The sequence below is a fragment of the Lampris incognitus genome, chromosome 9 (assembly GCF_029633865.1).
Source record: "Lampris incognitus isolate fLamInc1 chromosome 9, fLamInc1.hap2, whole genome shotgun sequence".
In the NCBI taxonomy this organism is placed as follows: domain Eukaryota; kingdom Metazoa; phylum Chordata; class Actinopteri; order Lampriformes; family Lampridae; genus Lampris; species Lampris incognitus.
Genome location: NC_079219.1, coordinates 58,335,182 through 58,355,493, shown reverse-complemented (window position 1 = coordinate 58,355,493; position 20,312 = coordinate 58,335,182). Strand labels below are relative to the sequence as shown.

The 20,312-nt window shown below is 43.6% G+C and overlaps 2 protein-coding genes across 3 annotated transcripts; both read right to left on the bottom strand.

The window, feature by feature from the left end:
- Window positions 1–1,391: 1,391 nt before the first annotated feature.
- On the bottom strand, window positions 1,392–13,164 carry cnot3a (CCR4-NOT transcription complex, subunit 3a). Of its 2 annotated transcripts, XM_056285961.1 has the most exons (19): window positions 13,028–13,164; window positions 12,111–12,181; window positions 11,848–11,915; window positions 11,683–11,757; window positions 11,471–11,560; window positions 11,235–11,363; window positions 10,253–10,348; window positions 9,894–10,113; window positions 8,941–9,074; window positions 8,674–8,730; window positions 7,446–8,352; window positions 7,208–7,313; window positions 6,906–7,047; window positions 6,100–6,213; window positions 5,359–5,458; window positions 4,753–4,951; window positions 4,445–4,577; window positions 3,788–3,913; window positions 1,392–3,209 (listed from the first exon to the last, which is right to left on the bottom strand). In XM_056285961.1, the coding sequence occupies exons 2-19, from the start codon at window positions 12,133–12,135 to the stop codon at window positions 3,111–3,113; spliced, it is 2,820 nt and encodes a 939-aa protein (XP_056141936.1). In that variant the 5' UTR covers window positions 12,136–12,181; window positions 13,028–13,164; the 3' UTR covers window positions 1,392–3,110. The 2 variants fall into 2 exon arrangements, with proteins under 2 accessions (XP_056141936.1, XP_056141937.1); XM_056285962.1 differs by lacking the exon at window positions 6,100–6,213.
- A 918-nt stretch (window positions 13,165–14,082) lies between these two features.
- Window positions 14,083–19,919, bottom strand: tfpt (TCF3 (E2A) fusion partner). Its single transcript, XM_056285963.1, has 7 exons — window positions 19,666–19,919; window positions 18,422–18,523; window positions 16,457–16,579; window positions 16,140–16,210; window positions 15,532–15,601; window positions 15,058–15,216; window positions 14,083–14,765 (listed from the first exon to the last, which is right to left on the bottom strand). The coding sequence occupies exons 2-7, from the start codon at window positions 18,521–18,523 to the stop codon at window positions 14,691–14,693; spliced, it is 600 nt and encodes a 199-aa protein (XP_056141938.1). The 5' UTR covers window positions 19,666–19,919; the 3' UTR covers window positions 14,083–14,690.
- Between the last annotated feature and the right edge of the window lie 393 nt (window positions 19,920–20,312).

Genomic DNA, 20,312 nt, shown 5'->3' with positions numbered 1-20,312 from the left:
CAGTATAGGCGACATCTACAAACCCTCGGTTACATTGGTGGCAGCGGCGGGATCCGGAAGTGTGCAGATTCTCAGAAGTCTCTTCGGAGCGCGGGAAGAACAAAGCGCGAGGGCGCGCTTCCGGGGAGAGGGTGACGACTGTAAACTACTAATAAGACACGTTAGCCCCTAGCTAACGGGTCTGACCCTTTAGCCGAGCGGTTAGTGATGCCGCCTTGTGGCGCAGTACACCTCGTATGGAAACCCGCACCGGGCAAGAAAATAACCGGTTACACTAACTAGCTCAAAGTCACCGAACAAGAAAAAGGCAGGAGGAACAAGGATGTACACAAAACAAGCTATACATGGTCTCCGCGAAGAAACGGCGGTGACGCAGAGCCAAACGGAATCCAGGGCGGCGGGGTTAGATCAGGTCCAGTCATGGACGTGCCCAGTTCCCTCTCTTTCGCGGCTGCAGCGCGTTAACGAATTATGATTGGCTTGTGGTGGACACGTATTGGGGACAGAATTCAACCCAGGAACTAAGGGTTAAGTCATGGTTGCCCTGGCAGGTTAACGCAGGGTTAAGTTATGGTTGTCCAGCCAGTTTTCTGATTATTCTTGCCACCTCCGCTCAGTCGAGCTGTGGTTTGGTTGTCTCTCTGATTTACCGTGGATTAAAGAAAGTTGCCTACACGGCTAAAGTGTGAACCTACGGTCTTCTCCGTTCCTTCGGCTCTACAGGCTCTTCACAAAATTCAAATAAAAACACGTTAAATGATTGGCTCGTCACAAAATTCAAATAAAAACACGTTAAATGATTGGCTCGTCACAAAATTCAAATAAAAACACGTTAAATGATTGGCTCGTCACAAAATTCAAATAAAAACACGTTAAATGATTGGCTCGTCACAAAATTCAAATAAAAACACGTTAAATGATTGGCTCATCACAAAATTCACCTCAACAGCGGGACTCTTTACGCCGCAAAGCATCCTGGTAAATGTAGTAACTGGAGAGAGGGGAAAAAAAACAAAATACAGGACATACAGGAGAAACAAATACACATATAGTGTGCATTAATCATATTTTACAGGTCCTTCCATATTGAAAGGACACGATACTTCTGTGGCCATTAGCAACTTCAGGGACACGCCTGTGACCTTCTAGTAGAGGACGGCCTCTAATATGTCAACCCAGTGGCTGGGAGGTATGAAAATTAAGTCTGTTTCTATTTATAAAGCAAGATGTCCACTTATGGCTGGCACCTGAAATGACAGCATTCAGTTGCCAGCTCAGCTGAAGGCCTGCGAGGAAGCTGCAGATGCAGTTTGCCTTCCCAAAATAAATGACAGGACACTACACGCATACTGATTTCTGAAAAGTATTTATTGAAATTTTACAATCCTGTTTGTATCCCCATATTATGACGTCTCCCATGCAGAACCTTGACCAGTAAATATGAGAAAAATTGTAAATAGTTGTTGAAATTCACATTTTAGCAATTTTCTGTGACCTTCCCTTTCTTTAAGCCCCAAAAATAGAATCTATAGAAGGCAAATATTTCTTAACTTTGCTTCTCCCCCCCCTCCCCCCCCATCTTTTCCACCTAAAAACTAGAAATGTCGAGGACTTGATTCACGCTTACACAACATAAAATCTACTTTTAACTGTAGCACAGATCTGACCTTTTCACGATCGCCTTTACACGGAAAAAAGTAAGTTTTTCCTTTTCTTTTTGTAAATCGAGGAAAAGATAGGATCTGTCGTGCCAGTGTAAACTCTGCCATAGTTCTACAGGAGAGCACAAAAACAGTCAAGGCAGATGAGATGTTGCATCCCTCGGAGTTCACCCCTCCTACAGGTTGAATCCACCACCAGGTTTTTCAGAAGACATTGGTACATGCTTTATACCCCACATGTAAACAGAGTATATCAGTGCACATTCACCGTTTCACCCAGTAGGGTTTTCACTACTGGTGGTTAAAATGAACAACGGATAGTAAATGACCTAGATGAGGTAACTTCAAAAGAATAAGAGTATAAAACCTTAAAAGCAGGAGGGGGGGGGTTGACTTAAGCCAAACTCGTATTTCTGTGAACAAATACTGACATGATTACCTTTTGGGAGGGGATTATGAGGTAATTTGGTTCAGTTGAATGAATCCGGTCACAATTACATTCACAACACTGAGAATGGCCTGTTCACTGGGTCTGCTTTGAGGGTGAACGAGTTCCTCCATCATACACGAATCATACACGTCAGATTTATCGCTCAGCTATTTTTAAGATTTATTTTACAACTTTTATTAATTTCTCACAAACATGAATGCCCCACAATGATGCATTTTCTTGTACAGTTAAACTTAAAAACATTTTATTTGTAAAGAGAGAGGGAGTCAGAGACCAGTTCAATTGCATAGCAATTTAATCCATGTCCAATAAGGACTCTTTCCCTGTCACAGGGAGAGGCCCTGTGGTCATTCTCAATCAGTGTTTAAATCGACCAAGACAATATCAATAAAACTATTGATAATCGCTCACTATCTCTAATAGTGACCATATTCAACAGGCATCATAGGGTCTTAAAAAGAAGCCATTCCTACACACCATGTTTAAAATGTTCACTGTACTTCCCCATTCTAAACCACCAAATTACAGTAAATAAGTGGGAATTTTACTTCAGTCGAATTCAATGTTTGCTTTGTGTCGAGTCAAAGAGTTCCAGGCTCATGTTGGGTAGGTGGTACATAGAATCTTGTTGAAACGGAAAAAAAATAAAACAAAACATAACATGAGAAACATGCATGGGGTAGGCTTTCCTAATGCCACATACTGAGTGTGCACACAGACAGGCACAAACGCAGATCTCACATGATACCCTTTTAGCCCCATGCGGTGCGCTGCGTCTGATCAGGCCCACAGGGCCGATGGTCAAAAGTAACGCACATACATGGAGGAGCGGGGGCTTCATGTGAGATGCAGCCTATACAGACACCGGTTCTCCATTATAGGAGAGGGCTTCTACTACACATCACAATCTCTATCCACAGCATGGAGTTCAGTCTCGGAATGTCAACAGCAGCACGTTTTCTCTCTTTATTTCCTTCCTTGCGCATCCCTCTTGTTTGTCACTGCAGGTCTCGGTCTTCAAGGTACCTATACTCAAAGGTGAACCCCTCCTTTTTTCTCTGGCCCCATTTCTCATAGTCAAAGTAAATGTAAGTGCCCTAGAGGAGGAACAGAGTAGGAGGAACAATCACATTAAGAAAGGTAATATGACCAGCGCAAAACCGACTAACTGACAGCAATGTGGTAATGGAGACATCACAAAACAAAATGTGCGTGTTCTCACTGCCCATTCACACAGAAACGCAATAAAACGTCACTGCTTGCGGAGTACAGATCACATCACTTGCAAGCGCTGAAACAAACAGCTCTCACGGACCACTCACTACAATCTACTGCGATCATTAATTTAGGTTTTGTGGAATTTGGGACATGAACACTCTTCTGCAGTGTTTTGATTGGTTTTAGCAGCTGTGCTATGCAAGAAAAGAGCGCAAAGAAAACGTTTCGTTTTTATTCTCTTGCCAACAAGACTGGCAACATTGTGCTGCATTCAATAACGGTCGTTTTCTTGAGGGGGGAGAGAAAAAAAATGCCGTGCTAGCCAGTGGAGAGTGCTGATGACCTGGGTGTAGACAGGTGCATTTTACACGCAACTGTGTGAATGTCAGCTTAAGCCACTTTCTCCCTTGAGAAGAGGCAAACGTCAGAATGGAATTGAACTGTGATGGAGGTCCACCTGTTCAAACTCATCAGTGATAGTCTTGGGTTCCTCGTGCCTCTGGAACCACATCATGTACTTGGTGTGGAACCTCCAGGACTGTTTCTTCAGAGCCTTGGCAGACAGATACTGAGCCTTGGTGCCCTGCGAAAGGAAAAGTCAAAGAAAGAAGGGTTAAGGTTACAGAGGGGAAAAAAAGGAATAGTTCACGATAGGGCTGGGCAGTATATCAATATTTTATTGATATCATAATAGAAGGCTAGATATTGTCTGGGATTTTGGATATTGTAACTTTGTGATATGGTATAAGTGTTGTCTTTTCCTGGTTTAAAAGGTTGCATTACAGTAAAGGGATGAAATTTTCTGAACAGTCTTGTTAGACTGTTGTAGCTGTTTCTACCTTTGGTCATTATATCCACATTAGTAATGACTGTTAATCAAAAATCTCTCGAAGGTAAATAAATATCTTATGGGAGCACCAATAGTCCTGCCTACAACAACATCATCATAATATCGATATCAAGGTATTGGATCAAAGATATCATGATATTTGATTTTGTCCATATCACCCAGCCCTAGTTCATGAGTTAAATAGGTGGAATGGAAACCAAAGGAAAAGCTAATGAGACATAATTTGTGTCGGTACAGGTTTCAAAGTCAATGGATATGTATTACCTCTAAATAGTAGAAGATGAAGAAGAGGGTTTCTGTTGACAGTCTCTGGTAAAACTCTATTGAGTCAGAGTGGTGAGGTGGCATCTGGTGATGGAAGGGCAAGGTGGGGCATGGATTCCTCATCAGGTATTGCCTGTGAGACAGACACACATTAGTAAAATGTGATTAAACAACTGCAGGAACCTTCTGTCGGTAAAGTAATGGACGTACCATCGCGACTGCTTATCTTCCAATTCAAAATCTAAAAAGGAAAAAATAGACAAACATGAAGTGTCAGCCTTGAGCTATGAAATCCGTGGTCCAATTACCTGATCCTCTCAGAATCAGACGGGTGAGGCATGTGTGTCCATGCAGATTCCTGCATGGCCTGCTGGTAGAGCTGATCTTTGGGGAGAGGTGTGGGACCGAGTGGACACACCCCCAGCGAGGGGGGTATGCTGACCTCCGACGGGGATGGCTGGGGAGCTGCCGGGGTGCCAGGGGCTGCAGATGAACCAGAGAAGATATCTAAAGACCAAAGAGAAGCAGGACAAGTTGGATCAGAAACATGGACAGTCAACACTTCACTTCTCTTTTCTGTTCTACTCAAACCTGACCTTGTTCCACTCTTGTTAAAAGAAAAGCTTTTTGCCTGGCTCTAACCTCTTTACCTAAAGACATAAGAATATTTGTTGCTTCTTTCATAACTGCAACAATATTCCTTGCCTCGTTATTGGCCTCTTGCAAGTAAGTGATTTACAAACTTAATATTCAACAGTTGTGACTACAACTTACTATGAATAACAGCCTCACAGCCTATGATGTAACATTAATGCAGGATAAAGCTACCTTGGTGGCTAGTCACTGATCAACTCATGGCCAACAAAGAGTTCGGTGACTAGCCAGGTTACAAGGTAAGAGCCGATCAATCTGACCTCTGTCTGTTAGGTGTAAGTTGGGGATCTCTCCATCCAAGCTTGTTCCAAGGGCCGCCCTCTCAGCCATTGCCTTCAGGGAACTAAGAGGCTCTGGAGCCTAAAGAGGGAGATTGGAGGGAGACAAGACATGAGAGGAAGGAGAGAGTGAGAAGAAAGTTTTAAAAAAGAAAGGAATCGCAAGGTTATTAATACTGTAGAGTGTGTGAGAAGGTGAAGACAACTGGAAAGGGCAAAAACCATGGTAACAAATTATTTATTTATTAAACTCTCAAACTCAACTATTAACAAGTAGAGCCACTGTCTGACATGCATGGCATTGCATGTACTCCCATCAGCTGTATGATCTGATGATGAAATAAACTCTTCCTGTCTACAGCTAGAACGTCCGCAGGCAGCCACAGTAATGCACTACAACCTGAACTAGGATTAAATCAAGACGGTTTTAAGAAGGCAATTTTCACGAACTCAGCTGACTCGAGACATTATACGTTTTCATCGCTACCATAGGCTTACAAGCTCCTTTTCCATAAGATCTAAAAACCACCCAACATTTCTGTCTTGGCATATGTACTGACAAGAATGGGACATGGTTGGTTGGTTGGTTGAACATTGTTTGAAAATTAAGACTTCTATTTAACGCATCACTGTGTGCGTGGGCTCCTGAATGTATTGGTTATGAATCCATCTTCGTGCGATATGATTGCAGGTATGTATATTTGTAAGTATCTGGGTCTCTACCTGACACTGCTTTCTCTTTCGTGTGTTAGTGGCTGTTGCCATGGTCCCTGGTGGCTCTGCTGCCTGTGCTGTCACTCTGGACTCCCTCAGTATGTGACGGTGGTCTGTGGGGAGCTAGGAATAAAGGCCTCTACAGGTTATTCTAACGTTATCACAGCTAAGCATATCAACACTATCCAACCCAGCCAACAAATAGGGGCTCATTGTACACCGGAAACTATAGATGTTTCAGTGGAGTTGCCTACTATTTTGATAAAAATGCAATCACTTTAAGCATAGGGTTTTTTTCCCCCATTGAGAGTGTGAAATGTGGTCCTACACTATTTGTTCATATTGCTTGATTAGCAAAAAAAATGACTGTCGTTACAGTGTAAATGCTTGCCAGGGAGGTTCTAACATACTATCCAGAAAAGAATTCTGAGACTCACATATAGTCTTTCCTGTAAAGCTTGGGCCCAGAAATCTGCCTCATGGTCATCAATAAAGCTATTTCAGAGCAGCAGGATCAGTGACATCATTTCACAACCCCACAATCATCTCTTGGCCTCAACAAGCTTGCACATCTCCCTTTAAGCAGGCTTAAGGAGCTGGTGTCAACACCTGACTGTTTATTTGGCTTGTTTACACCACCTGCAATTCTGGCTGAGAGTGCTTCCTGGGGAATCACTTAAAAAAATCCCCCACAAGACAATTAACAGGCCTCTAGAAAAGCAGAACTACCCATAAAACTGTAGCCTTAAAGCAAGTCAGCTCGCTCTAACCCTGACCTCTTAGCTCTCTACTGATCATGCCCTGCATTGCCTCACCTTGAGGCCCTCAGAAGCTTGTGTGTAAGAATGGGGCCCATTGAGAAGACTCCCTCCTCCAGGCGTGCTGTCTGAAAACGAAGGGGACGGAGAGCTCGGGGGCAGGGTGATGGAGCTGATCAAGCTCGGACCATTGTCCATCCTGCGCCACATAGGTAGAATTGCAACAGCAGACAGAAATAGAGAGAGACAGAGAGGGAGAGAAAGAGAAAGAGAGACACAGACAGAGAGAAGTACAGGTTTAGAATACTTTGCAGGATATCAACTTGATTGTGACCTGAACTGGACAACCAAACACCTACGGCTGACTGGCTGAGGAGGTGAGAGATGAGGGCTGGCTGTTTTGTGATTGGCTAGGTGTGCTTAGGGCTGACTCCGTGGAACTCTCTGCCACTACGGCACTGTAACCTGGAAAGGATGAGGGACAAGTCAGACAAAGATACACATGGTATACATACGGTAAGAAGTTGATATCAACCGAAAATGCTGTTACAGTAAAAGTTCATTTAGACATTTATAAAAAGAACTCAACAAACATACTTGTGCTTCCATTTTGTTTCAGTCCACTTGGTGGTCTAGCAGCAGCTGAGTTCACCCCTACCCCTCCGACGTTCCCTCCATTACCTCCCATCATACCCGCTACCCCTCCAGGGGCAGCACTAACAGGGGGCACCTGAGAGGTGCCAGGGGCTATGTTTTGGCCTGGGACCAGACCCAGAATACCCCCCGTCAGAGAGCTGTGAGCTGGGCTAGAACCCAGCAAGCCGAGCCCTGTCCCAGCCCCATTGGTGGTGACTCCACTGGAGCCAGAGGCGGAGATGGAGGTGCTGCTCTCTGCTGAAACACTCGACTGGTTGGTGCTGCTCAAGCCCAGGCCTCCTGATGCTGCTGCCTGAGCGTAAGGGGCAGGAGTAGAACCCGAAATCAGTCCTGCCATTGTGTTCAAAGGGGTCTGCATGCCACTCAGGCCTAAACCAGACATCTGGTTGGCACTGCTGGTCCCCGTCATGCCAACTTTGCTCAAACCTAGCCCCAACCCAAGTCCCAAGCTGGAGGCCGGGGTAGGCCCTGATGAGGGCTGGGACTGGGAGATGGGAGCAACTGAGCTGGGTATGCTGGGAGTTGGGAGAGAGGAGGTGGTGGAGGCTGGAAGAGTCGGATGGCTGGGCGGGCTGGGGGTGTTGTTTGAGGGGGCAGAAGGTTTTGTTTGTTGAGGTGGCTGCTGCTGTTGTTGGCTGGGTGGCTGAGGTTGCTGCTGCGGAGGTTGATGTTGATGTTGCTGCACCGCACTACTGAAGCTTCCTATGAGACTGTTGCTCGTGGGAACCACAGGGAGGCCCACGACGACACTCGCCATAGACACAAGTGAGGAGGATGAGGAGGAGCCGGAGGTGGTCGAGGAAGAGAAGGAAGACAATAAGGAGGGGGTGCCATTCTTCACAGGTGACTGGAAAGGACAAGGTATCAAAACGGGAATTTTAGAAAAAAGGAAAAAAAAATGCCCGTAGGGCAACTAACGAAAGATATAAGTCTATAAGCAGCAGAGGTAAATCACAGTTAGCTATGGATGCCCATAGAAGGAGTAGGTAAATCTACCTCTGTAGTCTCCAACCTTGGTCACATACAGCAAAAGCATTAGTTTGTTTCTTAGCAGTGCCTGACCGGGACCAAGAAAACCTTCAGTCACCGTGACTCTTCAGGACCAAGGGTGAAGAGTGTTGCACTAAGCTGTTTATCTACTGACACAGCACAGATGAGAGCCTCTCACCTGACTAACTTCACTGTCTGTCGACCGTCCCCTTTTCTTATCGTCCTCTGAGTTCTCCTATAAGAGGAGATACCTTGACATGACAATCCACTTTTTGAAACGTTCTTTCATCAAACTAGTCAGTGGATTATGGCATAATGGGACTTAAATGAAAGGTTAACAGAAAGCAAATGTAAGGAGGGATAACTTTACACTGCCACGTTAAACCCGTGGACCACAGAAAGGGCTTTGTCACACCAAGACAAGGTAAGATTTGAATTAACTCACGGCAGTGCAAGTGGCTGGAGATGGAGGGATGGGTGAGGAGGAGGTGGTGGAAGTGGGAGTGCTGCTGGAGTGGAGAAACATCTCGTCCTCGATGTTTCCCTGTCCTGACGGTGAAGTGGCGACTAGTGCTGCAGCTACAGGCCAGACAAAATGAGAAGAGAGGGGAAAAAAGTCCAGAGAAAACATTTTAACTTAGATCATGCCATTAGTTAGCCACACAAACCAGACCCATCTTTCTATTCAATTACATTGATCTCTCTCTTGGTAGACGTGGTTTAGCCTCCCGTTTACTTACAGTGACTACAAAAAGTGGACAGCCCAAAGAAAACTTAAATGACTGATAACTGTGTTAAGTAAGCCACTTCATACAAAAATGAGTCAAATGATCCAGGCACAAGGTGAGACATGCAAGCATGTTGGCTGTTGACCTGGAAATTACTCCATGTTCTAAGATTAATGACTTGGTCTCTGTTGCAACTATTGTTTATATTTCAGCTTCTCCACACCTCAAATAAGTAGATCACTTAGATCAGTGGTTCTCAGTCCAGTCCTCAGAAAACCCCAGTACTAATACCGATACTATACAGATAGTTACATATATGTTCACCTGTTGTGTCAAGTATTCCAGCCATCTCATCAGGGGATTTTAGATCTGGCACAAGTGAACATAATTCGTTACCCGGCAGAATCCAAAACAGATTGAGAACTACTGCCTGAGATAAGTGTCCAAAGCGGTGAATAATTGGTCCACATTTTGGAGCCTTTTGCAAGCGCCTTTTACAAATCGGCCTTAGTGGAGGAGGTCCGACCCATTCTCCACATAAAGAAAGAAGAATTATACCGACTTGCAAAATTGCCAATGGTTAGCCTCGTGAGTCATGCCACAGTTTAAACCCCACAACCTATGACAGCATCCTCCTTATGCCACCCACAGGCCTTCATACTCTACTCACGGATGTCTTCCAGATCTAAGTCGTCATACAGGAATTCATTCTCCTCGAAGTCTGGGTCCTGCGAGGAGTCAATGTAATATTCTACATCATCCTTGATCTTCTGGATGGAGTCCACTTGCACTGAATCGTTGTCCAGCATACGCAAAATGGTTTCCAGCATACGAATGTGGAATCTGTGCCTCTCAATTAACCGCTTGAGCTCTTCAATACGGTCTTGCTTCTACAGGACACCCAGGAGAGAATGAAAACATGTTTTAAACGACACATCTCAGGTGCCATTTGACAACACAGGCTACACGAGGAACTTGCAGCACAAGTGCTGAAAAATACAACTAAAAAAGGGGAAGAATGACAATTACCTCTTTATCGCCCTTCTTCTTTCTCGTCTGAACAGAGAGAGACTCCACCTCACTCTCAAACTGGTCCACCTGCATATTTAAAGTGTCTATCGTATTCTGGAGGGTAAGAAAAGAGGTCAGAAATGCAAAGTGAATGAAAGGGCTTTTTTAAAATTCAATCTTTTCCATAAAAAACTGTAAAACAAGTGTAAATTAGTTTTGTTTTTTTTCCCACAGCATCTGCTTCTTTGTTCAGAGTGTGCTCTGGCCATTAAGGCCAAGGAAGCAGTGCAGCATAGTGTTTAGCCGTGCTATGATACAAGACGCTCAGGCCATTTGACTGATATCGATAAACTAACGGGCACTCTGCATCATGAAAATCATTCCTCTCTTTGATAAAGCTTACCACAGCCCTTGCGGTTTGTTAGTCAAAGGGTTTTATAACTTTATATGTGAGACTGACAACAACTACAGCCATCTTCCCTTTGTCACCAAAGTCATTTTCCCCTTATGAAAACCTGGTTCCAATGGCATGCCTTCTTCTTTAATCAGTATCTTACTACAGTTATTACTTTCAGAACCTGTTAATCTTGAATACAACAAGTATCCATTGGGGATAAACAATGTTTACTTTATGCCAAGTGCATACAATAAACAACTTGTGTGTGGTCATAAAACCACAATTCAAAAAGTCCAAACCAGAGTCCACAGCTTGTATAAGGCCTTGTTCATTTCTCATTGCCAAATACCAAGTGCTCCTTTCAGTTAAAAGCTGAACCGACATGTTTTTATGGGAACATCCCATGAAGACATAATCATTGTATGTACAAACTTATTTGGAGAACAATAAAATCTGACTTGACATTCAATTCCCATCATCATGCAAAATGTCCAAAAAGTCTTGCATTACTTTCTCCACTCTATCCATATGAGAGGAAGGCAATGAAGAACATTTCAGAAAACAACAAGTGAGACACCAGGTCTACAAGAGTGACCATCTTACCGTTAGCCACTGTCCAGTTTCTTCCTTTTCCCTCTGGGCTGGATCCACTTTCTGGGCCAGCCCCAATCCTTCTTTAGAATAGGCCTTGGTTTTTGTTTCTCGCTCGACCACCTTGAACCGCTCCATTTGCTGAGCAAAAGACACAACAGGGTTTTTAAGAAAATTGCTGGGATTTCTAACTTTCAATTGTTTTCACAGAAAAACACCGCCTGAAAGGAAAGAACGGAGAGCATTACCGTCTCGATAAGTTTGCGATTCTCAACTAGCTGCCTTTTGTCTTTGATCTCGTTTGAAGCCAGCCATGTTTTAATCTGATCTCTCAGTCGCTTGGTGAGAGAATTGAGGGGGGAAAAAAATCACTTGCAAATTTCAACTGCACTTAAAAGTTTTTAAAGAGTGAAAACAACAGGCATTGTGAAAAACTGAGCATCAGATTCATTGGCCTTACTTGTAGTTTTTTAATCTCTTTTTTGAGGTCCGCCTCATATTTTTCCTTCTGGTTTGCGTTGGCTGCATTGTGAAGCTGAAAGCAGTCAAATGGGTTACATGTCAAGTTTGGCATTAACATATCGTATTGGCTGCACAACAAAACAAAATGTAAACACTGTCTCACCTTCTGCCAAATATCTTCAAACTGTTCTACACCTTCAGCTACTTTTTTCAAACATCTGTCGATTTCACCTGTAGAGGTGAAACACAGGCTCCTGAATTGCTGCACATAAACCCAGCTACTCCAAAGTGATTCGACACTTATCTCTCGAGAGGAGCAACACATCAGGTGACAGCGTTCAATCTCTCTACAAAGTGGAGAGTAATTCCAATTTTGGCATGCATCTTTTATAGCACCATCAATGACAGCCTCACTTGGGCTCTTACCTTGAAGTTTTCTCTTGTCAGCCATGGCTTTGACTACGAGACTGTCCACATTCCGTCTGTCACAAAGTCAGCTAAAGAAAGGACAGAATGCTTTAAAAGGGTGCACGGAACAAAAGACATCTGCCCTCATTTCATCTGTCTCCGTTTACAAAGGATGGACCTGACGTTAATATCAGCAAGCTTGCAGTTGGCCAATTACACATCGTGAGAATTGTCGACCTGAAGTATCTTCCCAACACCCAAGCATCGTGCAGAGCAGACAGACAGTTTGGCCGAATCATTAACTTTCCACAACGTGAATGATTTAGGGCTCTTTTACCCGTTGCAGATCATGTTGACATGCTTGCCAGCTAACGTTAGCTACCCGACTAGCCAGCTACTGTGTCTGGGCTAACCCACTGCTAGCTAGTTTAGGATAGATAACCAGCTGGCCGCTTCCCAATATCCAAGCACAGGCAGAGTAGACCCGTGTCGTCAAATTCTCAAACTTCAGCAACGTGACTGGTTTAGTGGACTTTCACGCGTTGCACATCAGGTTGACATGCTTGCCAGCTAACGTTAGCTACCCACCTAGCCAGCTACTGTTCCCAAGCTAACCCACTGCTCGCTGGTCTAGGATCGATAACCAGCTGGACCGTTTCAAAGCAGCAACCAGGCTGCATAAAGGTGGAATGAGTTTGTATTCATGCATCAATACGTTGGGGGCGCATTTCGCCGTTTTATAATGTCTGTTGCGTTGTGGAGGGTGCTATACAGTAGAACCATTGCTAATCGCGAGCCCCCCCTAGCTAACCGTGGCTAACTAGCTAGCCACTGCATAAAATGCTAGCCAGCTAGCCAATTAAGGAAAGGAAGAAAAAAAAAGGGAAACTGGGTCAACCCGACCACACAGAACCACACTTGTTTTCGGCGTTTACCTAATTTCTGGGCTTTCGTTTTTTTCTTTCTGAATTATTGCCAAGACTAATTCCGAAAACTCTTCTTTACTTCCAATTTGTTTTCTTTTCGACAATCTCGCTGTACCCTAGCTAAAGATGGACGGTAGCTAAATCCCACCTCCCGAGTTTGGGTTCCGCCCTAAGCCCCATCCGCGGGACGTGATTGGACGGATCTCGCGGCTCGCGCTGGGAAACGTCCGCTGGAACAAGTGCCCACAATTGGACCAGCAATCAGATGAATTACAATCACCCTAAAGGCAGCCACACGTTACACATGTCTGATCTTATTTCTCTTATTATCATTATCATCATGATGCCTGATCTTATTTCTCTTATCATTATCATGATGATGATCTCCAAACCACTAAAGCTACAGTCAAACATTTTTTTTTTATCCTGCCAACAACCTCTCTTATCTTACACTCAGATATTGATGGCCCCTTTGCAAAGGCATGGCATTTCTAGAAAATGATTTTGACATGTTGCACATTTGCAATCTAAACAGGAGGAAATATAAAAATGGCATTTTTTTCGTCCACGAGCTGGAAGACCTTTTTTTTTTTCCAGCCAAAAATGTAAAAAGAGCAATGTCGTTTATCAATACTTTTCTCTGTGAGGGGGGGTGTGATCTAAAACTGACCGGGCCAACTAATTCTTAATACCAAATCTTGTTCATCCATCACCCCAACCGCTTATCCTGCTCTCAGGGATGCTGGAGTCTATCCCAGCAGTCATTGGGCGGCAGGTGGGGAGACACCCTGGACAGGCTGCCAGGCCACCACACAGGGCCCACACACACACACACCTAGGGACAATGTAGTACGGTCAATTCACCTGACCTACATGTCTTTGGACTGTGGGAGGAAACCGGAGCACCCGGAGGAAACCCACACGGACATGGGGAGAACATGCAAACGCCACACAGAGGGCCCCCCCCCCCCACCAAGTTTGGACCGCCCCGGGGCTTGAACCCAGAACCTTCTTGCTGTGAGGTGACCGCGCTAACCACATTAATTTTTCAGAGGTTAGTGTGCTAAAATTGACAATTTATTCTAACATATTCCATAAAACAGCAAACTCATTTGGTTGACTGCTTGGTAAATGCCTTGTTCTGCATGTCAGGATCAGATTCGGGCCCATTTCAGATCAGCTCTAAAATTGCTTGACTTTTCACTTTTGCAGCCTAATGCCAAAGGTATAGTTGATAATATTCTCACATTAATAATGGATGTTGGATTAGGAGCTGCTTTTTGAGATTTAATAACCAACAAGTAATCAGGAATAAGATCCACGGTTGCGTTCTCCAGGCCCTTAATAAACTGGTTGGGACAAAAATTGGATTGACAAATTTTGATCAAACAGGCACATCAGCAACAATTTGTACTTGCATTTGCTACTTAGTGTAATACTACGCTGTTATCAACTCAGTACAAAATAACAATAATATAGTAAATACATACAAAATATATACATAAAAGAATTAAATTACCTCCATTAATTCAAACTTGAAGCACTGGTCAAGTGCAACTACATATAATACAAAATATAAATCAAAGCTCAGCTGGAAGAATGGCACCATATCTACTGAGCAGATCTGTTCACTATATCTTGTGATAGCAGGACATTTGGAGCAGTATCTTTGTCAGTGAGACAAAGAGGTTGGGCTGGGCAATTCTCCAAACTGTGTCTCAGCCAACATCGGCATATCTGGTTCATTCTGTGAAGGGGAATGGAAAGCCAGTTATGGGCAAAGTCGATCCAGTCACACAGACCCATCCACCTGTCCTCCCAAATACCCATCCATATATCCAGATACACGTCTGTCCAAAATCTCCAAATTGTATGTAAATATGTACAAACACTGAAAATTCACCTACACACATACTCCCACACACAGATAGAAAACTTTAATGAACTGATCTGTAATACATTACTTTACTTGACTTGTTACCATAAAGCGGAATCCATCAATGCATGTCCATGGCTGAGGTTAACAAGTCTTTACCAACCTGCTGATCTTTATCTTTCTCCTGCTTTGGAATTCGATGTCTCCTCTTCTTTGGTCCAGCCACATGATGGAATGCAGCAGAGGAGGAGGAGCCTGATGCACCATTCGGCCTGTCATCCTCTCCACCGGGAGCAGAATCTAAATGGGTGCCGGACTCATCCTGCAACGAGCTTACAATAAACATATTGCTCCCCACAAATGATGCAGAGACAATAAGACCATGAAACACTTCAGAAAGTTGGAGGTAAAAGTTTAAATGTCTCAAAAATCGAATGGCAGAAGATTGAGCTTCTAGGTAACTGCTACAGCAAGATCAATAAACAGATCTTCTTTTTTTTTGAAACGCTGTGGTCTTCTCCCCATTCCCTCTGTCGGTGCACCTTGGTGCTGGGGACCGTAGCTAAATTAGCGGCGCTTTTTGGTCCTCATTTTCCAGACACAGAGCTGGTCACCAATCCATCCATCTTATCCTCACCTCAAGCACTATAGTGAGCTGTGCAGTTCTGTAGTCATCACCATGAGCATCAAGGGTCTTCATGAGAAACCTAAGGGATTTCCAAATAAAACTCTCTTTAAAAAGTCAGAAATCATGTCCACAATGTAGTTCTATTATACAATCACATGCACTGTGGTTTCACAAAGGGATTTTTGTTGTTGTTGTTGCTTTTAGTTTGCTATCTTCAGAGGAGCACAAGTCTGGCAGAAAAATAAATTATAGGAATTATTGTCATGAGTCGGGTGTTCAAACAGACAAAGTGGCTATAAATTGCCAAAGGTGATCCATATTGCCATGCTATTAGGTTCCTCCAACCATGAACGCGCAATGCACTGCATCACATCATGCCATCATTCCCTAAACTGGGCTTGGACTTTAGTGAAATTGCTTTAACATCATAAGTCGTATGCACCACGGTCTGACTGGAAGTAGAGCAAGACTAACAATTATAGGCAAAATGTTCAGACTAGTTCAGCGTGCACCAAACCAAAATGAATTTTAATACCTGTCAAAACGATCTGAACTTAAGATCTTCATGAAGTCAAAACCAGCTAAATGTACGTATGGCAGGGAATTAAACTGCGTACCGTCTTTCTTTCTTCATGCGTCGTGTTAATCTTTGTATTTGGTGAAGGCGACAAAGGATCTTTTGATTCACCTTAAACAAAGAGCACATGGGATTTATTTCAGGGTGGTGAAAATGAACATTTTGTGAAAGATTCTGGGGATCGATAAAAATAAATCTATTATAATTCAACTTTCTCCTGACACTCATTTAGTGAGTGTGCATGTACATGTACACATGCACGTAAGGGCATGTGCAGGCATATCTATATCTATCTATCCATCTTTCTATCTATATATATATATATTTATATATATATATATATATATATACACATACCTGTTCGATTTCTTTACATCTCTTACTCAGAGCTATGTATTTTCTTTTATTAAGTGCTCTCCTCTCTTCATCGTCTTGCCCTCCACTTTCCAAGAGCTCTCTGTTTCCAGGGCCTTGCTCCACCTGGGAGAAAATAACTTGGTACATGTATATTCGCCTTCACAAATACATTCCTAGTAACTGTTTTTACATAAGAATGAGCAATGTTGCTACAAATCATTAGAGCCTTGTATTTCTTTGACTTCCATATACACACTCTCAGGTACGTGTAGCAGCATTAAGCATGAACCCCCAACACTGGTCTTGACAGAGCAACGCTCCATCGATTTCTACCTGTAAAGGACTTAATGCTTAAACTGAGATTGTCACAATTAATGACATCCTCTTTTGCAAACATCTCTGCAAACTTTAGTCTTACTGAAATCTCTAATTCAGGGGTCCGCGGTGGTGTAGCGGTCTAAGCATCGGCTTTGTGTCGACGCAGTTGCCCACTGGGGACCGGGGTTTGCGCCCCAGTCTCGTCAGATCCGACTATGGCCGGACTTGATGAAGCAGCAATAATTGGCAGCGCTGTCTTCGGGGTGGGGGGGAGTCGGCTTGTGTTCGTCACATGAATGCGTCTCTGTGTGTGTCGGAAAAGGCAGTGGTTCGGCCTGGATTCACCTTGTCACGGAAGTGGCGAGGCGTCTCCTTTGAGACCGCCGGCCGGAGAGATGCAATTGGCGAACGCATGCATTATGAGGGTGGGTGTTTGAATTAAAATAGGGATCGATTGGCCACTAAATTGGGAGAAACAGGGAAAAATCAGAAAATGTATTAAAAAAAAAAATCTCTAATTCACAGCTTTTCTCATAAAACACAACTTCTGTGGTGCTTACTGTTGGTAATCTCTCAGCTGAAAATAATCTAAAAACAGCCACCATATGGGATCAACTCATAACCATTTGTCAAATTCTCTGTATTTTTAAATAATGTACACTCCATACAGGTCATTATTATAACATATTTTACTTTAGCCTCTTGTGTTACAATAGATGTCCTAAAGTTTTTTGTGTCATTTTCAGATTCTGCTTTTACGGTCCTATATAGCATTTTACTCTGGTATAACAAGGTGTGTATTTGTGTGCATATGTGTGCATGTGTGTGCGTGTGTGTGTGTGTGTAGTGGAAAGATGTCCACTGAGTAAAAGAAATATCACGCCTTATTCATATCTGTAAGCCCAACATCAAAGTGACATGCATTCAAATTCACGGAACAGGTAGATGAAGTTTATTTGCTGACTCAGATATTAACAGTGTTTAAAATGGTAATGATTTAATAGCTGTACTGGCAACAGTGCATCAAGAAAGTGCCCAGTTTGTACTCAGATTACCATGTATCTATATGTTAATTAATGTTTGTGTGACCTTTGTTTGTTGTTTGTGTGAAATCCACATAATTTTATCCTGTTTCAATGTTCTATCCTTCTCTCATTCAGACGTGTGACTAATGTGTGTGTTTTGTTTTTTGTTTCTTTTGGTCTACATGGTGATACTGGACATGTGGCTCGGGTCCTGGGCTGTTCCGGTGGAATCTGGACACTGCTTGGCATCCTCCCCATTCTTCATATATTTTATAATTCCATTATAATTGTGTTATCCTCTGTCAATGTTGTATTGTGTAAACTGGGTACACACAACATCCATTGCATGTTGTCCATCTTGGGAGAGAGAGCCCTCCTCTGTTGCTCTCCCTGAGGTTTCTTCCTATTTTTTCTCCCTGTTAAAGGGTTTTTTAGGGAGTTGTTCCTTATCCGATGAGAGGGTCTAAGGACAGGATGTTGTGTTGCTGTAAAGCCCCCTGGGGCAATTTTGTAATTTGCGATATTGAGCTACACAAACGAAATTGACTTGACCTAAGAAGCACGGGCCTAGTTGGCCAATGTAAAACGGCCATTTATCCTGTGAGGGGAAGAGTAAAGTTACCTCCCCTGGGCCAAGCTCAACACCACCAGGTTCCAACTCTGCTTCCAGGATGTGCCCTCCAAAGAGAGGTGGCAGGTCCAAACCGGAGAAATCCTCCATCATCTGTAAAGAAAATATTATTTTTTCTTTTTGGAAAATATCTTGACTCCACCCACTGTTGTGGATTTTGTTATCCTTTAAATGGTCTCTTGCCCCAGCAACCTCTGGGAAGAATAATCATCGGACAAATATTGGAGCAAACAGAGAATCTTTAATGCATCTGCAGATGGAGAGTCATATGATCACAGACGTCAGTCTGTGAGGATAAGCTCCAACTTGAGCTGGAGGTGGTGGGTTTTTATAGAGCAGTCCGTCACGTCATACCCTATGTTTCCTGCATTAACCAAGGTGTTGTCTTACAAAGGAATGCAGGAAAACATCTACGTTAATCATGTCCTGTGTCTGGTGTGTGTCTGTGGGTCCGTTACCCTTATCTTTGCTGTCCCAGGCCGGAGAGGCCCTCATGATTTAGTGGCCATTTGTGTCCGCAGTGTGTGGGAGTTAGTGGCCATGTGTGTGTGTGTGTCTGCAGTGAGTGAGAAGTTTCATACACACAGAGAAGTGGAAAACTACACAGTACATACAGAGTGCATATGGACAGAGGTGGAAAAACCCGGTCCAGAAAGTAAAAACCCTAACTGTGTCTTTACTCCACCCATGTACTAAACCATCAGATTGCACTGACTAGTTTCCCAAATTAGCTGGTTTAATACATGGATGGAGTAAAGACATGGTTAGGGTTTTTACTTTCTGGACCGGGTTTTTCCACCTCTGCATATGGAGTACATTTATGTACTCCACACCACACCACACCACACACGCACGCACACACACACCGTTGTGTTTGCCCCTGTGATGACCACTGGGAGGGGGCTTCACAAAGCAAGAGGGATGAAGACATCAGGGGAGGAGGAGGGAGGAAACACAACACATTTGTCACACACATGTTAGTGCCAGGTGTAAACAGCCTCGGGATCCAGGATTAACACAGATTTACCGCAAAGATCCCAAATAACTATTCATTATTCCCGAAAGTTGAAGGAGGATACCTGTTTGTCAGCACTAGCTCAGCATCGCCAGGAAGAAACGGTAAAGCATGTTGATTGTGCACATGGGGGGTCCCGCACGCGCCCTCTTACCGGGGATTTCACGTGCACCCACGTGGGAGAATTAAAACAATGCGTGAACTTTCTACAGCTACTTACGTTTGGGAGCTTATCCAGTTACCCAGCGACGCTGCTTCCTGGACTGTATCTTCCTCCCCTACCGCGTCTTCAAACCTCACAATCACATGAGGCACGTCCGTCCCGACAGACGAGCTAATCACCCGGAGTACCGCGAGTCACGGCTGCATGTGAAGAAAACAGCCGCGGCCGCTTTATAGACCGGAAACCACTCTGACGGCTTTAATAGACAAAATTCACACTGATGAACACTGCTTCCTCCTCTTCTTCTTCGTCTTCTTCTATTCTTCTTCTTCGTCTTCTTCTTCTTCGTCTGTTTCTTCTGCCTGGCTTCTTCGCCCTCGTCTTCTTGGCGTTTATTGGCGGTTGACAAACAACGAATTGTCGCATTACCGCCACCAGCTGGTATGGAGTGTGGCTAGGAACGTCTATTATTTACGCTACCCCCCCCAAAAAAAACCCATCGAATCTTCTCAATTAAATTAATCTGTTATTGATTTTAATCGATACATTTTATGAATTTTAATACTTAATTTTAATCGTTTAGTTTTAATAGAAAACGGAGTTACTTTTCAGAATATGTGTTGGAGCAGGAAAAGCGCTATATAAAATGCAACTTGATCGATTGAATATAACTTCTTTATAAAGTCGCTAGAAAAACCCCGCTA